Source organism: Pleurodeles waltl, chromosome 7 (assembly GCF_031143425.1).
Source record: "Pleurodeles waltl isolate 20211129_DDA chromosome 7, aPleWal1.hap1.20221129, whole genome shotgun sequence".
NCBI lineage: Eukaryota > Metazoa > Chordata > Amphibia > Caudata > Salamandridae > Pleurodeles > Pleurodeles waltl.
The window spans coordinates 1276225076-1276243806 of NC_090446.1; the positions used below are offsets into that span (position 1 = coordinate 1276225076).

The 18731-nt window shown below is 46.0% G+C and overlaps 1 protein-coding gene across 5 annotated transcripts in view; it reads right to left on the reverse strand.

Annotated features, from left to right (window-relative positions):
• Window positions 1–18731, reverse strand: part of LOC138246167 (sulfotransferase 2B1-like) — a 182833-nt gene that overhangs the window by 97107 nt on the left and 66995 nt on the right. For all 5 annotated transcript variants that reach the window (XM_069200482.1, XM_069200483.1, XM_069200481.1 and 2 more), the window contains one exon: window positions 9989–10118. In XM_069200482.1, the coding sequence (XP_069056583.1) occupies window positions 9989–10118 (130 nt within the window). The remainder of the gene's footprint in view (window positions 1–9988; window positions 10119–18731) is intronic.

The following is an 18731-nucleotide window of genomic DNA, read 5'->3' on the forward strand; positions in this document are numbered from 1 at the left end:
TGACTAGAGTGGTTCGTTATCATGGACTGCCAAAAGTGATCCTCTCCGATCGGGGATCGCAATTTGCCTCCAACTTCTGGAAGACATGGTGTAAAACACTCCAAGTGACATCTACCCTATCTACTAGCCACCATTCTCAAACAGATGGTCAAACGGAGAGACTAAATCAGACTTTAAAGCAATACCTATGTGCTAATGCTGAAAAAGCACTTAATTCATGGACATCAATGCTCTGGTTAGCTGAGTTAGCCTACAACAACTCCTTCCACACTTCTACTGGGATTACACCCTTCTTTGGTTTGTTTGGCTATCATCCTGACACCTTGCCCATCACAATTACTCAAGAAAGCTCTCTCACTCCAGCTGTGTCAGAAATCATTCAACATTTGCATCAAACTCAGAAATCGATTCAACAACATTTAGAAAAAGCCAAACAAAAATACAAAAAGCATTATGACAAGAAACATTGTGAGGGACCGCAGTATCAACCTGGGGACAAAGTGTGGCTTTCCACAAAACATATAGACTTCAAGACGAAGCACATGTTCAACCCCAAATTTATAGGTCCTTACACTGTTCTTCAGCAAATCAATTCTGTGACCTATAAGCTACAATTGCCAAAATAATTACGGATTCATCCAGTGTTCCACACTTCCCTCTTAAAAAAGGCAGTCCAAAAGGTCCGCCCTCATCCAGCTCCTGTTCTAGTACAGGGGGAAGAAGAATATGAAGTCAAGAAAGTGTTGGACTCTAAACTGAGAGGGCATAACCTATGGTACTTAATCTCATGGAAAGGTTATGGCCCTGAAAGTAATTCATGGGTTTCCGCATCTGATGTTCATGCTCCAGTACTTGTGAGACATTTTCATCGTCTTAATCCAGATAAACCAGGCCCTAGAGCGCGCCTGGGAGAGGGGAGTACTGTCAACACCAGGACAGTGCGCGCTCTACGGGCATCTAGAATGCAAAAACCCAACACTTGCAAGATAAAGTAATTTATGCATTGTGATGATATGTTGTTTAACCTTTTGCATTGCAGAATTCCATCCAAAAGATTCATTTTTAAGGTGCTTATAAATACTGTACATTTACAATGTATTGCTGCAGACATTCAGAGTGTGTTAGGGTGTGGTCCCTTTCCAGGGCCTTCTGGAGACTTTCCCTGCAACATGCCTGGGCGTGGTTCTAGGCTGGGCCAAGACTCTATAAAAGAGAGTCAGCCCAACTTCCAGTGCTCACTATACAGAGGTCCCGGTGCAGAGCAGCAGCTTCTTCCTGAGCTCCTGTCCCGACGGCCTATTTGGATTTTCCAGTCTTCTGCACTCATCTCTCATTGGTGATCACTGTTTCCAGGCGGTAAGACGGTTTTTGGACATTTCCCAACACCGTAATTGAGAATCTTCATATTCTTGCTTTTTATTCTTGAATGAATAACAGATTACTTGTGCGCTGCCATTTTTTGACATTTGTATAGTGGTTTGCAAATAGGGAGGACGCGCAATTTATTCCATAAAGATTTGACTTCGTTATTACATTATTGTTCATTGCGCGCTGATATTTCTTGACATTTACATGATGTTTTACGAGTTGGCATGACGTGCAACTCGTTTCATGAGCATTTAACTTTGTTGTTCATTGCGCGCCATCTTTTCTTGACATTTACATGGTGGCATTCGAATCGGTGAAACGCACGATTCCCTACTCGTGTGTAATTCATGCTGTTCATTGTGCGCTATCATTTTCTGGCATTTACATGGTGGCATTCGAATCGCAACATGCGCGATTCTTTCCTTGAGTGTTTCTTCATGTTGTTCATTGTGTGCTACTATTTCTTGGCATTTGTATGGTGGCATTTGAATCGACAAGACGCACGATTCTTTCCCTGAGTGCTTTTCATGTTGTTCATTGTGTGCTACTATTTCTTGGCATTTGTGTGGTGGCATTTGAATCGGCAAGACACGCAATTCTTTCCTCGTGTATAAATAATGTAAGTTACTGTGCGCTACCATTCTAAGACATTTTCTTAGTAGCATTTCAAGTTGACACGTCGCATGATTTATTCCTTGAATCTACGTTGTGTGATTTCATGGTGCACAAACCTTTATGGTGTTTAATACTCATATAAAAATCTGCAATGTGCGCAGTTTACTTCCAAATGTTTTTTCTGAGATGAACACAAAAATACCAGAATTTTAGATGTAATGCTGTGTGTTCCTGATATGTATTCATAAAAGGAGATTCATATGGTTGTTTAGAAATTGCTCAGAGTGTTTCCTGATTCTCATGCTAAAGAAAGTACTTGAATCTGAAAGTCCTATTTAACTTTTCCTGTTTCCTCCTCAGGTATTCGGTCATCTAAAGCCTAGTCAGTTTTAGGATTATTCCAGGGTTGTTCATGTTTTTTCAGAAAAGACGAAGCTTAGAGTTGTAGCATGGTACTGATTTCATGAGATGTAATTTTGATGTTGTGTTTTAACCTTTTGCTTCCTACAGGTCTCCTTCCCAGCTGTTCCCGTCCTAATCCCCTTTTCCCCACTTGGACTCTCTTAGACTCTGTGATAAATCTAATCAGAGTATTGGAGCTGTCTTGTGGTGGAAGTGTTGGGAACGTGCACGGACCCCGAGGATCTGGTGACTCTGACAGGGAGGCAAAGAGAGACTATCCACTAGCCTCCCCTGATGTAGTCACAGGACCAGCATCAAGATCCAGGCAGGTATCGGCTAGATATCATAAGAAATCAGGCAGTGAGGAAGCTACCAGGCTACTCATAAAAGTGGCTGTTCACTGTTCTTCCTGCCAACAGAAGCCCTGCCCACCACATGACGTACTTAATGCAGGCCGTAGCATGACTGCATACACCCATCCATGCCTGGACCATGCCCATTGCCACAACCGCTGGTCCACCCTCCCCTCAAATATACACCACTCTCTACACCCTGAATCCCAGACTTCACAACAAACACTACTACCACGCCAACCCAAGCTCCACTTTAGGACCATTAGGACCTTCACCTGCCACAGCACACACACCAGCTCACTGACCAGCCCCACCATGAACACACCACAGACACCCCTGAAAAAAAACACCAACTCGCATGCAACCTCCTCACCACATGCTCACTATGCAAACATTTTACTGAATTATGAGAACTCATCACCACACTCGCCCCCAACATCATCTTTGTCACTGAGACCTGGCTCAAGCCCACATCCCCGCAGATATTTCCACAGTGATTCCTGAAGGATATAAAATCATTCACCAGGATCACACCAACAAGCCTGGAGGAGGTAAAGCCATCATCCACGAAGAGACCATACAGTGCACCACCACCACCGACAACACCACCACCCCCATGGAACATCTCAACTTCAAGCTCCACACGCCTGGAAAAATGCCGAAGTCACACCACTACTCAATAAACTCTCTGCTGACCCAAGTGAACCCAAAAACTATTGACCAATCTCCCTGCTCCCATTTCCGGCGAAGGTACTGGTAGCTGATAAAATGTTCCACAATTTGGCTCTGTTAACAGAGTCGAAAGCAGAGCTTAGGTCCAAGAATGCCAGATACAGCTTCCCCTTTTTTGCCAGAGTGTACTTGCCAATTGGCTACAAACGGCAGTAGAGACATTAATCAGAAGTGGAGCCCACAGCTCGATGTTAGCCTTAAACAGATTGGAGAGGATCCAGTCAGGGCCAGGAGATTTGCCAGCTGCACAACTGCCTAACCCCATCAGGACCTCACTAAGATCTATCTCTTGGCCAGCCAGACACACTACCAATGACTGAGGAGATAAATTATCTAGGGGAGGCAAAGAGAGACTATCCACTAGCCTCCCCCTGATGTAGTCACAGGACCAGCATCAAGATCCAAGCAGGTATCAGCTAGACATCATAAGAACTCAGGCAGTGAGGAAGCTACCAGGCTACTCATAAAAGTGGCTGCATGTATTGTCAGTAAAGTCTTAAGCATCCCTTTAGTCTTAACATTTTGGAGAGGGAGTGTATTACGCCCAATGAATACGTTGGCCAGCAAGGAAGCATGCACAGAAAGGGCCAGGAGCCTGTGGTCACCAAGTGGTGAGTCTACAAGACTATAGCCCAATGCCCAGTTTCTCTGAGATTGTGAAAAGAGGATAAAATCTTCCTGGCTACGGTTCCCCTCCCTATAGAGATGGGTAATGCATTGGCTTCAAAGTTAACAAGTCAAAGGAGAAAAATAAGTTATATTTCATAATGACCTGGTTGAATTCATCCCCCAGCAGGCAGTAAACAAAGTGAGTGATCGGATCGCCAGCATCATCAACCAAAACGCAGGCCATAGACGTGGAGAACAGGCAGACTTCAAATTAAAGTCCCCCAAGAGCACCACCACATAGTTCTTCTGTATATCGCTTACACATTCATGAATGTCCCTGTAGGAGATTGGTTCTCTCAATAGTGTGCGAAAATGACGTGCACTGTGCAGAGTCCAAGCAACCCCACCTTGTTACCCAGAGGTAAAAAGTAGACCACCTAATGCTCTGTTTTTGTGGTAGTGTGGGTGAGCAGTTAGGCTTATCTTGAAGATGTGTTATGCATTTGTTGTACTCAGTATTTTTAAGACCAAGATCATCAAAATTGGCTAAGTAATTTTTAAGGTATGATTTTTCAAAGTTTAACAAAAATAGTATTTTGTGTGTAATTGCATACTATATGAATCAATGGGAAAAACGTTAAAAATGCATATAAAATCCGGCAATGCTCTTACAAGTGTAACCTTCTATTTTTAGGTCGAGATTATGGAGGTGTCCTGTGGGCCAGCCAGAGAACTTCTGGCGGGTCCCGATTCAAGCGGGAACAGCGGCTGAAAGTTCTGGAGCTGGTGCAGAACAGAGAAGGGGACCACTTGGAAACACATTGCACAGATGGACTTAAAGGTAAGTCCGGCGGGCCCCTTTGGAGTGTAGAGGCTGCAAGGAGGTAGGGACCCCTTGAGCAAAGCTGGTTTTGATGCAGGGGCCAAAGAGGCAGAGTGCAATGCAGATAGGTCAGCCAAGGGTTGTGCATCAGGGAGTCCTTGGAGCCAAGTGCAGGTCACTTTGAGGGTGGATTGCAGGTCAGCAGGGCCACTCTGCGGGGTAGTTCTTGGGTGTCCTGAAGTCTTTAGACTGGTGCTTGCTTCTGAGTCCGAAGTGGACTTTCCTTCTGGGTGTCCAACATTGAGTTTCCAGTACGCCAGTTGATGGGATGACTCGGGTCCTGAAAGTCGCAGTGCCACCAAACTTGGCACACTGGTAGGCTTTGTCCCTCTGGTCCATTGGGTAGATTTTGGTCAAGCTGCTGTGTCTGGGTCAGTGGTCAGCAGCTAGTTAGTAAACTGACCTTCACTGGTTTCTTGCCTGCAGGGTGCAGGGAGTGATGCCTTCACTCAGAGAGAGGTTCTTGATGATTTTCAGAAGGCTGGTGGTCCTCTGGGGTTTCTTAGAGTCCTTCCATTGTCCAGTCAACCCCTCAGCAGGGATTGTCAACTCCTGGGTGCAGCAGGCAGGGTTTGGCACCTTTTTCTTCTTGCAGCAGGACTTCTGTTCTCGTGCCTCACATCCTTTTTGTCTCTGGTTTTCTAGTGCCCATCGAATCTGATCTGTAGGTCTAGGGATGCCCACTAAATACTACATTTAGTAGGTGTTAGGAAGAGTACCTGGTAGTGGCCAATGGGCCATAGGGTAGCTATACCCACTACGTGACCTCTTCTTTTGGTAAGGGGTCACATGCCTAAGTCTAATTGGCTATTTTCCTACCATCCAGGAAAATGAAATGGAGTGGTCACTTCGCCTGCTACACTTAAGGGGTGGTGCAGACTGGGGATGGCCATTCATCCTTTCATGGCTACATTTTTTCCAGTGGTTTTCCCGCTCAAAGAGGGGGGAAAGCGATTGGGCAGCCAATTGCTGCTAGCATCAAAGTCAGAGATAGCAGCAAAGTCAGAGGTCAGATTTCAAAGGCGGCAAAGTCTTTGAAGCTGACCACAGGTGCAGTGTGCCTACCTGGGGGAGGAGGTGTAACACCTCCACCCAGGAAAGGCTTTGTGTTCTGGCTCCTGAGAGCAGAGGCTCTCACCCCAGGAGTCCAGACTTCTATCTGGTGGTCACAAACAGTTAGGAGCCCACCTGCCTAACATCCCAGCAAATAATCAGCCCCATTGCATCATGATAAATGTAGATCCTCAAAAAAAGAACTCAGTTACTTTTAAATATTTCACCTCTAAATAGGTGCAGCCTTTGCTGTGCATCTCTGGACACATGTGTTTCTGGGTTAATCCCTTCTTCAGCAGAGAACAAATTTGCGGGGTGCTGGAAATGCTGCCATTAATCATCCGGTTTCAATACCTCTTCACTGGCATGCCGGTGCCTGCTCCAGAGCTCGTCAGCCCAGTGGCTCAAGGGAGCCTTTTTAAAGTCACAAACAGTTAGGAGCCCACCTGCCTAACATCCCAGCAAATAATCAGCCCCATTGCATCATGATAAATGTAGTTTCCTCAAAAAACGAACTCAGTTACTTTTAAATATTTCACCTCTAAATAGGTGCAGCCTTTGCTGTGCATCTCTGGACACATGTGTTTCTGGGTTAATCCCTTCTTCAGCAGAGAACAAATTTGCGGGGTGCTGGAAATGCTGCCATTAATCATCTGGTTTCAATACCTCTTCACTGGCATGCCGGTGCCTGCTCCAGAGCTCGTCAGCCCAGTGGCTCAAGGGAGCCTTTTTAAAGTCACAAACAGTTAGGAGCACACCTGCCTAACATCCCAGCAAATAATCAGCCCCATTGCATCATGATAAATATAGTTTCCTCAAAAAACGAACTCAGTTACTTTTAAATATTTCACCTCTAAATAGGTGCAGCCTTTGCTGTGCATCTCTGGACACATGTGTTTCTGGGTTAATCCCTTCTTCAGCAGAGAACAAATTTGCGGGGTGCTGGAAATGCTGCCATTAATCATCCGGTTTCAATACCTCTTCACTGGCATGCCGGTGCCTGCTCCAGAGCTCGTCAGCCCAGTGGCTCAAGGGAGCCTTTTTAAAGTCACAAACAGTTAGGAGCACACCTGCCTAACATCCCAGCAAATAATCAGCCCCATTGCATCATGATAAATGTAGTTTCCTCAAAAAACGAACTCAGTTACTTTTAAATATTTCACCTCTAAATAGGTGCAGCCTTTGCTGTGCATCTCTGGACACATGTGTTTCTGGGTTAATCTCTTCTTCAGCAGAGAACAAATTTGCCGGGTGCTGGAAATGCTGCCATTAATCATCCGGTTTCAATACCTCTTCACTGGCATGCCGGTGCCTGCTCCAGAGCTCGTCAGCCCAGTGGCTCAAGGGAGCCTTTTTAAAGTCACAAACAGTTAGGAGCACACCTGCCTAACATCCCAGCAAATAATCAGCCCCATTGCATCATGATAAATGTAGTTTCCTCAAAAAACGAACTCAGTTACTTTTAAATATTTCACCTCTAAATAGGTGCAGCCTTTGCTGTGCATCTCTGGACACATGTGTTTCTGGGTTAATCCCTTCTTCAGCAGAGAACAAATTTGCGGGGTGCTGGAAATGCTGCCATTAACCCAGAAACACATGTGTCCAGAGATGCACAGCAAAGGCAAAATATTTAAAAGTAACTGAGTTCATTTTTTGAGGAAACTACATTTATCATGATGCAATGGGGCTGATTATTTGCTGGGATGTTAGGCAGGTGTGCTCCTAACTGTTTGTGACTTCTATCTGGTGGTCGCAGGCTGGTAGAAACCAGTCAGCAACCATGCCAGGGTGGTTTTGCAGGGGGCACCTCTGAGGTGCACTCTGGGTACATTTTATGATAAATCCAACACTTGCATCAGTGTGGGTTTATTATTCTGAGTTGTTTGATACCAAACAACCCAGTGTTCAGAGAGGCCATCATGTAGCTGGGGAACTCGTAGTGACCAGTGTCCAGCACATGCATTTGCTTTGGCTCCCTATACACTTACAATTTCTTAAGGTTTTGCAAAGACACAATAGCATATTTGCTCATGCACACATATGCCCTCACATGCATTATAGTGCACCCTGCCTTAGGGCTGCAGGGGCTGCCAGAGGGGTGACTTATCTATAGTGCATGCAGTGTTAGTGGGCATGGCACTCTTGGTGAGTGCCATGTCAAGTTTGCAACTTTTGAAAACACCTTGTATTGCACTTGCAATGGCAGTCTGCATGAGGCTGCTGTGGAGCCTGTCAGAGTAGCACAATTGGGGCTGCAGCTCTTGGGGGCCCTCTTCAGCACCCAGGCACTAGATACCAGGGGTACCATTTACTAGGGACTTACAAGGGTGGTTGAAGTGCCAATACATAGTACAGTTTTGGAGCAAGAGATCTGGCCCTGGGAACCTGTTTAGCAGGGGCCCAGGGCACTTACAGTTTGAAAGCACATCATTTTCCAGGCAAAAAGTCGAGCTACTATATCAAAAGAGGCCCTTTCTCACAGTCCCTTAATAATGACATGGGCCGATCTGCCTTAGAGGTATCAAACACATTATTGTGTATATTAATTAATAGCATCTGATCCACTGCAAAAGTATGAGATGGAAGTGTACAGATATGAGATTTGCCAAGTGACCTGGGCAGGAAATGTAAGGGAAATAAGGGTTATAAGCCCTCCTTTCGCCCTGCCCATAGAACCTGGTAGAGCTGGTGTGAATTAAGTTGTATATCTATCCATGAACATGGGTTCAGTAAGCCACATCTTCAGGCAAATAACCGCATAGCGGATGATTATGAATCACTCCTGCCCTACTTGCTGGCCTGACCCGCAACATTTCATGAAGCAATTGATACAATCTGGTCCTCCTGTTTAGCAAGATCCACAGATGGGGTGCTACTATTAATGATGGCTGAGGGCAGGGTAACTTCTCCATCAGACCTCCCTGGACTAGTCCCCCTTCAAGACCGTACTGATGTTACTGGCTGGGGATCACTTTGTCAATGCGTCGGGCACTGTCTAATTTTAACCTGTCCATTTCACGGGGCAGCAAGGGACATGGTAGCAGGCAGTCAATCCACCTGCTCCAGATGTGAAATGGACGCAAACCCATTAAAGGTAGGAATAATATGACCAGACAGTGATGGAGCACTCGTCTTGAAGTCTATGGCCCTCATTCTGACCTTGGCGGGCGGCGGAGGCCGCCCGCCAAAGTCCCGCCGTCAGGTTACCGTTCCGCGGTCGAAAGACCGCAGCGGTAATTCTGACATTCCCGCTGGGCTGGCGGGCGGCCGCCTTCAGGCCGCCCGCCAGCCCAGCGGGAAAGAGGCTTCCACGATGAAGCCGGCTCGGAATCGAGCCGGCGGAGTGGAAGCTGTGCGACGGGTGCAGTTGCACCCGTCGCGTATTTCACTGTCTGCGCAGCAGGCAGTGAAATACATTTAGGGGCCCTCTTACGGGGGCCCCTGCAGTGCCCATGCCAGTGGCATGGGCACTGCAGGGGCCCCCAGGGGCCCCGCGACCCCCCCTACCGCCATCCGGTTCCCGGCGGGCGGACCGCCGGGAACTGGATGGCGGTAGGGGGGGTCGGAATCCCCTCGGCGGCGCAGCTAGCTGCGCCGCCTTGGAGGATTCCAATGGGCGGCGGTACACTGGCGGGAGACCGCCAGTGTTGCCAGTCCGACCGCGGCTTTACCGCCGCGGTCGGAATGCCCATTGGAGCACCGCCGGCCTGTCGGCGGTGCTCCCGCGGTCCTCCAACCCTGGCGGTCATGGACCGCCAGGGTTGGAATGACCACCTATATGTTTTGTGGAAACCCAAAGGTCGTGATGTTACACGTTGAACAGTTAGTAATGAACCATTAAGAGGAAACCTTGTGGCCTTAAGTCAAGCTATACTAGAAATCTCCTTTGAGTTGGAGGTATCTCATGAGTGATCCCAAGGGCAGAGGGTGTTTTTCTGTACTGGCATATCCTCCTGGAAGTACCAATACTTACAATCAGCGCCGTTCAGGAAGCGATCCAGGAACTGCTCGAAGCTTCCTGGATCATCGTACATGCTGGCCATCTTGGCAAAGTAATATAGCGAAACCAGCATGTCCTTCGGATTCCTCGCAGTGTAAATAACCTGAAAGCAAAAAATTAGAATATAAAACCTGTATGTATCGACCACCCAAAATAATGTTACCTTAAGTAAATCAAAATTATAGCAAATCATGTTTTTATTTGCTTGTAAAATTACACGTATATTCGTGAAAAAGGTGTCAACTAATTACAAAATACTGGTTTATCCAAGAATCATAATCATAAAATATACCAAAAACATTTTAAAGGTGAAAACATTTGGTAACTGTGAACAGCTGAGTTGTAATACCAAGGTGCCCTGAGTGAGCTGGTGAGCAAGCTTAATACATCAGAAGGGTCTGCCCTGGATTGTCCTATTTCCCCAAAACATTAACATGATCTATTTTACAGCACAATTTTCAAACCTGCTTAAAACATACATTTTCCAGGCATTTCTGAAGTAGTACTCATGAAAGAGGTAACATGGAAAATAAGTGAATTTTGTTTGAAGGTGTCACCGTGTTTGAGAAGTATATCTTATGTGGACCCCTTTCCAAAGTCAAAGGAGTACACTACGTAGTGATTAACTTAAAAGCATCATTTTCTGAACAGTTACATTTGACTTTATATGTAAAGTAGGAGATAAATGTATGGGCCCTAGCTTAGTGTTGCACACATAAGCATGATCTATCCAAAGTAAGTGGTACATCCGTCCTGCTCAGTTTACATTCACCCTAATCACAAACAATTGGATTAGCATTTTCTTTAAATTTGACTCTAGGAGCAGAGAGGTGTATCACAGGTTGATACCTACTCAATTGAAAAACATTTCTAAATCATGAAAGAAGTCCCAGATTTTTCTTGCATATCTTTGGATTACAATTCATATAAACAATGGTGCAATCAACTATATCCTCTGGTTTGGATGGTGATAAAGACACTTGTCAAGACTTCTTTCTGCCATGCAAGCTGTTTTATTCAATAAGTACTTTCTTTACATATTGTTGTTTTTTACATGTGGGTTTCATTCTCAAAGCATTATAGGTGGATGATGTCATCAGGGATGTCATAAATGATGTAATAGAACATGTCATGAGTGATGTAATATGTGAGGTAATACACAGTGCATGGCGAGGGTGCAATATAACTGTGCCTGAACACAGAATTTCTGTGTTTTTTTTGTTCAAAATGTGAACAATGTCACTGACATATTCCCCTAACGATAATGTTACTTTAAAAACAAAAACAGATTTTTATCACACACAACTATAATGTTACTTTTTGATTTTTTAAGGGAATTTCTAGTTTTTTTTTTTTAACATTAAGTAATATTTTATTACCATACATAAAGCCAACCCCTGCGGCCAGGCCCTGCTGCAACCCCCCTTCAGGGCCTTATGTTTTTTAAAGAGGAGGTGGCCACTTTGTCTTTCTTCCCTAGCCTCTTTAACCCCATAAGCTCTGAAGACCCCATGTTTTTCTAAGGGTGGGGAGGCAAGTACCCCACTCCCGAGCCTTATAAGGCATTGGGAATCCGATCGACAGGGCTTCTTTTTTTAAAGGGGTGGCCACCCATCCCTGAGCCTCAATAGGCTCAGTGAACCACATTTCACAGGATCCTTATGTATTTTCAAGAGTAGGGGTTCCCAAAGCCTTATTTGGCCCTGGGAACCCCATCCTACAAGGCCTTTTTTATTTTTTCAATGGGAGGGGGCTTGTGGTGCTCTCCTTCCCAAGTCATTCTGGGCCCAGGAAGTCCATCCTGGAGACAAAATATATCAAATTTGGAAGGGGGCTGCATGGCCCCCCTCCTTGAGCATTGTTAGGCCCTGGGAACCCCATCCTCCAGGTCTGTTTTTTGCAATTAAAGAGGAGTGGGGCTGTGCGACCCCCCTCCCTGAGCCTTGTTAGGCCTTGGGGACCTCATCCCCCAGTGCCTCTACTAAAAGTAAAGGAGATGGGGCTGCACAATCCTACTTCCTGAGACGTCTCTGGCCCTGGGAAACCCACCCCAAGTTCATGCATCATTTAAGGTTTGGTATCCTGGTGCCTACCAAAGGCACCCCACATACCTTCATTGGGGACCACATTTTCAAAGCTCCTCCCGCAGGGAGCAGACTTTGTGATTGTTCCAGTGTGGCCATGTTTTAAAAATGCTCCCACCAAGCGGTACCAAACACAGGTTTCTCTGCCCATACCCGTTCGGGCAGGGAACCACTATGTTCCGGGTTTGGGCTTTTTGGGACATGACTAGTGAGCTGGCCCTCGGGAATGGAAGCCCAGTGCCATTAGTGGCTCAGGGATGGGGGCTGTGTGCCCCCCTCCATTTTAATTAGTCTAGCAGCCCTGAGGGTTGTGGTCCCTGTCATGTTTAAGGCTCGGGAGGGGGCAACGTGACCTTTCTCCCCTTTTTTAATTTTAGCACCAGGAGTGGGCTGCCTGGGGCCTGTGATGCTTCTGGGAGGGGGCCGCACACCCCCCTTCCCATTTTCAATAATTTTAGCCCCAAGGTGGGATCCCCAGGGCCTGTGATGGCTCACAAAGGGGGGTCACGAGGGCCCCCACCCCATATTCAATAATTTCAGCTTTAGGAATGGATTCCCCGGGGTGGCTCAGGAAGGAGGGACGTTCATCCCCACGGCCATGTCGTGTTGTATGATGGTGAAAAGGGAACTGACATCAAGTGTCATTAGGAGAAAATCCTCTTGCCATGTAAACATTTCTTACATACCAGACCCATCAGATATCTTGCCCATATGGAGATGATTGTGGAAACGATGACATACTGTATCCTCAACAACATGTTTTTCTTCAGTGGCACGCTATGCAGGCAAGTACCTGTGACTTTGATGGGCACTTGCCTCCCTCCCAGCTTTGCAAATCTTTTCTTGGCTGGTTGAAGGAGCAAGTGCTCAATGAAATAACCATAAGTACTGAGTTAGAACATGTAGTCTTGTGGCTTGGGTACATCGATGACCTATTCATTATTTGGAAATAAGCCACTCATTTTGTTAAAAAAAACTCAAAAACACCACACACCAGTAAAACGAACATAGAATACTTGGATGTCAGGTTGGCGATTGTTCAGAATGAGGCACATACCAGTTTATTTAGAAAACCCACAGCAGGGAACAGTCTTCACCATACCCTCAGCAGTCACTCAGATCCCCTTACGTGGAGTATCCCATAGTGAACTCCTGAGGGGAAGAGGGAACTGTAACACTGATGATACAAACAGAAAGAATGAAAAAGCGATGATGGAGAGATTTAGAGAATGTGGTTATAGACACTGGGTTCTCAATAAAGCAAAAAATAGAATAAAAAACATTGAAAAGGAGCACATTCTATTTGATAACAAGAAGACCACCAACACTTATGTGGTAACTACAATGAGAATAGTGATGACCTATAATAACAATTTAGGTTGATCCAACAAATATTGTCAATAAATTGTGATTCCCCAAGTGTGATCTCATAATTGGTAGCACAATAAGTGACAAACTCAGGTTCACATATCGTAAAGTATGCTCCCTGTGGGATTTGCTGATACACAGCAACATCATTCTTAACTGCATGGCAAGAGAAGGAGCCTTCAAGGTTTCTTTCCTCGTGGTTGCGAAGCCTGTAGGAGTAGCTGTAGTTAAAAGAAATACAACATTCCCAATGGGAATAGCTGCAAAATAACACAGTTCACAGTTTGTTATCTACATTCTTGAATGCCCCTGCCAACTGAGAACCGTGGCCAGTACTCAGGCAGTTAAGAAATGGATTCTCGCTCATCTGATGGCCATTGATAATTGTGACCAATGTTATTCTGTAGTAAGACACTTTAAGGAGACGCACTTCAGTGATCATACTAAACTTATATTTTTTGCCAAGCGCAGGAAAAGAGAATCCAAATACACCAACAGTCCACGAGGTTTGAATCTGGATGGAGAGCTGAAACTACATCTTTAGGAGGACTGATGTTAACAGATGTTGTTTTTTTCTAGGTGAATCTTGTTTCATGATGTGAATATGTTTGGTGTTTTATAATTTTTTCATGTTATGAGTTTGTATTGCAGAAGGAAAGGAAGGGGTTCTCAAGTATGATTTCAGAGACAGCAGAACGTGTTACCCTACCATTTTCATCACTCTCACTGGGGTGGTGTTTTGAGTACAACACAGATAGGATCTGTACTTTTTTAGTTCTTTTTTTTTTTTTTTTTTGACTTATGATATGTGGATGTTGCCTGTGTCTGTCATGGAGCATTGATGTAGAATTTGGGATGACAAGGCAGACCCCAACGACCTCAAAAACTTCCGCCCGATCTCCCTCCTCCCCTTCCCGGCGAAGGTCATCGAGAAGGTCGTCAACGCTCAGCTCACCCACCACCTCGAGGACAATTCCATCCTGGTTCCCTCCCAGTCCGGTTTCAGACGCAACCACAGCACCGAGACTGCTCTCCTCGCCGCCACAGACGACATCAGACAGCAAATGGACAACGGCGAAACATCAGCCCTCATCCTCCTGGACCTCTCCGCAGCCTTCGACACGGTCTGCCACCGCACCCTACTAACACGCCTCCACGAAGCCGGAATACAAGAGAAAGCCCTCAACTGGATCTCCTCTTTCCTCTCCGGCAGAACCCAGAGAGTCCGACTCCCTCCCTTCCGCTCCGAAGCCACCAGCATCATCTGCGGCGTACCCCAAGGCTCCTCCCTAAGCCCGACGCTGTTCAACATCTACATGGCCCCCCTCGCTCAACTGGCCCGTCAGCACAACCTCAACATCCTCTCCTATGCCGGCGACACCCAGCTCATCCTCTCCCTCACCAAAGACCCACACACCGCCAAAGCCAACCTCGACGAGGGAATGAAGTCCATCGCCGAATGGATGAGAAAAAGCCGCCTGAAGTTGAACTCCGACAAGACGGAGGTCCTCATCCTCGGACGTACCCCCTCGGCCTGGGACGACTCCTGATGGCCCACCGCACTGGGACCCCCTCCAACACCAACGAACCACGCACGCAACCTGGGCTTCATCCTCGACTCCGCCCTCCCGATGTCCAAGCAGGTCAACGCAGTTTCTTCCTCCTGCTACAACACCCTCCGCATGCTCCGTAGAATCTACAAATGGATCCCGACGGAAACCAAAAAAACAATGACCCAGACCCTCGTCAGCAGTAGACTAGACTACGGCAACGCACTCTACACAGGCATCCCAGCAAAAGACATCCGCCGCCCCCAACGTATCCAAAACACCTCCACCCGACTGGTCCTTGACGTCCCCCGCCAATGCCACATCTCCCACCACCTGAAAAACCTCCACTGGCTCCCCGTGGACAAGAGGATGACCTTCAAACTCCTCACCCACCCTCACAAGGCACTCCACAACGCCGGACCAAGCTACCTAAACAACAGACTCAACTTCTACGTCCCCTCCCGCCAACTCCGCTCCACCAACCTCGCCCTCGCCATCGTACCCCGCTTCCAAAGCAAGCCCGCCGGCGGCAGATCCATCTCCTGTCTCGCCGCCAAGGCCTGGAACGCCCTCCCGACCTCCCTGCGACAGACCCAGGACCTTCTCAACATGGATGTGTACTTTTCTTTTGACACATTTGCTCTTGCATTTTGCAACTGTATTTTCACATGTCTACCATACAATACAGTTCCTTGTGCTGTTGTAATATTCATTTGAAATGTTTGCAGTGACTGTGGTGATGGTATATGATGTATTAATGATGTTGACAGGATGTTGGCCCTTAGATCATATAACATTTTCATTGTGCAACAGATTTTCCTGTTCATTTGTTTGGGAGCAGGTCTTTGTGTAGAGACTTAGGGGGTCATTCCGACCCTGGCGGTCATGGACCGCCAGGGCCGGGGACCGCGGATGCACCACCAACAGGCTGGCGGTGCATCCAGGCCAATTCTGACCGCAGTGGTAAAGCCGCGGTCAGAAAAGGGAAACCGGCGGTTTCCCGCCGTTTTTCCCCTGGCCTGAGGAATCCTCCATGGCGGCGCTGCAGGCAGCGCCACCATGGGGATTCCGACCCCCTTACCGCCAGCCTGGTTCTGGCGGTTTTGACCGCCAGAACCTGGCTGGCGGTAACGGGTGTCGTGGGGCCCCCTAACAGGGCCCCACCAAGATTTTCAGTGTCTGCATAGCAGACACTGATAATCGCGACGGGTGCAACTGCACCCGTCGCACCCTTTCCACTCCGCCGGCTCCATTCGGAGCCGGCATCCTCGTGGAAGGGGGTTTCCCGCTGGGCGGGCGGGCAGCCTTCTGGCGGTCGCCCGCCAGCCCAGCGGGAAACTCAGAATTACTGCGGCGGTCTTTTGACCGCGCAGCGGTATTCTGACGGCGGAACTTTGGCGGGCGGCCTCCGCCGCCCGCCAAAGTCAGAATGACCCCCTTAATTTGTTCCATATAGTGTCTCTATTACATGCACCCAGAAAGGGGTATATATGTATTTGCCCACCTTCTATGTCTTATGCACTGTTTTATAAACACAGCTTTGCCTGTATTGTGTCGTGAACAAGGCCATTTGTTGGCTGAAACGCATCATGGTGCTGGAGTAAAACTTTCAACAGCAATGTTCTCTTTAGTGAACATCTTTCTTTGTCTCATTTATACATATTATTTAGTAGTTTTGTCACATGGAGAGAAAATAATGATCTTGAATGAACCACTATGAGCTATATAAAGATGTGCCTCAAGGTTACCTTAGTGAAAATGAAAACAATGTGTGCTACAGCTAAAGATTTCTGTGTCAACTACAGATTTTCACTCCGTTTGGATTTCTCTGTTTTTTGTTACACACCCTATAATCTAAATAAATAACCTCAAGTACCATAGAAGGGGAAGAAAAAGAGCTAGTTTTTACAAGGAGAATAGAAAGAGAGCAAAACTGACTGGAGAAGGAGCTAAAAGGAGCAAGTTGTACATAGTTATTTTAGGGCACAAATTAGAGTTTCTTGAGATAACTCTAACTATAACTGCTGAGTTTCTATCATTTTGTGTGCGTAAAACTTCAACCTAACTATAATGTCTCTGTAACCTTGGTTTTTTTCATTGAATTTCAAAGGTTCTTTACATTTCATTTCCTAACTATAACGGCCCTGTAACGTTTGCTTTTTCAATGAATTTATATAGTTTTTGAATGCTTTTTTCTAACTATATTGCCCCTATAACCTGGTTGTGTGAGGGAGTGTGAGTGGTGGTGTGGGTGTGTGAGTGGGAGTGTGTGGTGGGTGTGTGAGTGGGAGTGTGTGGTGGGTGTGTGAGTGCATGTGCAACTGGCTGTGTGGATCTGTGAGTGGGTGTGGGCTTGGCTGTGTGGGTGTGTGCCTAAGTGTCTCATTGGCCATGTGGGTGTGTGAGTGGTTCTCTTGGTCTGTGAGTGCCTGTGTGAGTAGCTGTATGGGTGTGTAAGTGACTGTGTGAATGGCTATGTGGGTCTGTGTGAGGGTGTGTGAGTGGTTTTGTGGATCTGTGAGTGGGTGCGTGAGTTGCTGTATGGGTGTGTGAGTGGTTGTGTGGGTGTGTGAATGGAAGAGTGAGTGGGTCTGCCAGTGGGTGCATGTGTTTTTTTTTAATTGGGTCTGGATCCACAGAACCACCAGAATCCACCAGAATCTGAGAGGATACTGGAGGATCTGAGGGGATCTGCTGATACTCATGTGCTCCCCCAAAATTTTTTTAGATGATTTCTTGCTCATGAGGAGACCCTCACAGACCTCTCCATCAGTCCTGTGGGGTCAGGATACTTCTATCCCAAAACCTTCTATCACTTTTACATTTTATTTTCCCCACTGGCGACTGAGTCCCAATGAACAAAATGGTAGCCGCAACTTTCCTCTCTGGTTGCAGCCAGCCAATCATGGCATTGCTGTTCGTGCATGTGTGAGTCCACCCAGATCAGTGGAGAATCAGTGGTGGATCCGTGTCTCTAGATATGCACAAATCTTTCTTCTTTAATAACTCCAAAACTACTTAACAGATTTACACCAAGTTACAAAAAGAGATATTTTTGGACCGAGAGCTAGCTTTCTGCCAAAATTGGTCTAAATAAGTCAGCCTTTCGGCTGTAGTTGAATCTAAAATCCATATTGCAAATTGCATGGGAAAATGTGTTTTGGGACCCTATGAAAAAAAACAAAGTTAAAGTAACACACACTCACCATGCACAATTTTCTTATCAATGGTTTCATTGCAATTGTTGCAGTGATATTATCAATGATGTCATAGAAGATGTCATGAGTGATGTAATATGTGCTGTAATTATCAGTGCATGGTGATGGCGTGAGTTATAGTTACCTTATTGCATGAATTACAGTTCAGTGAGATAACTATAACTGGTGACTTTCTGTGGTTTTTAGAGTTTAAAACATGATGTTGTTACTGAACATTTCACCTAACTATAAAGTTACTTTAATTTTTGTTTTATTTCAGAAAATTTCTAGGGTTTAGTTAATGTAAACTAATATTTTGTTACAAAATGAAAAGCTTTGATGTTATTTTTAATACTGTTTTAAATTTATCAGTACGAATATATAGAGATACATATTTTCAAATAAATACATTTAAAATATAAAATATTATACAATGCAATATAAAGATTTTTGTTAAGTACGTTACACTGTCTGTAAATGTATATATATATATGTGTGTGTGTATATATATATATAT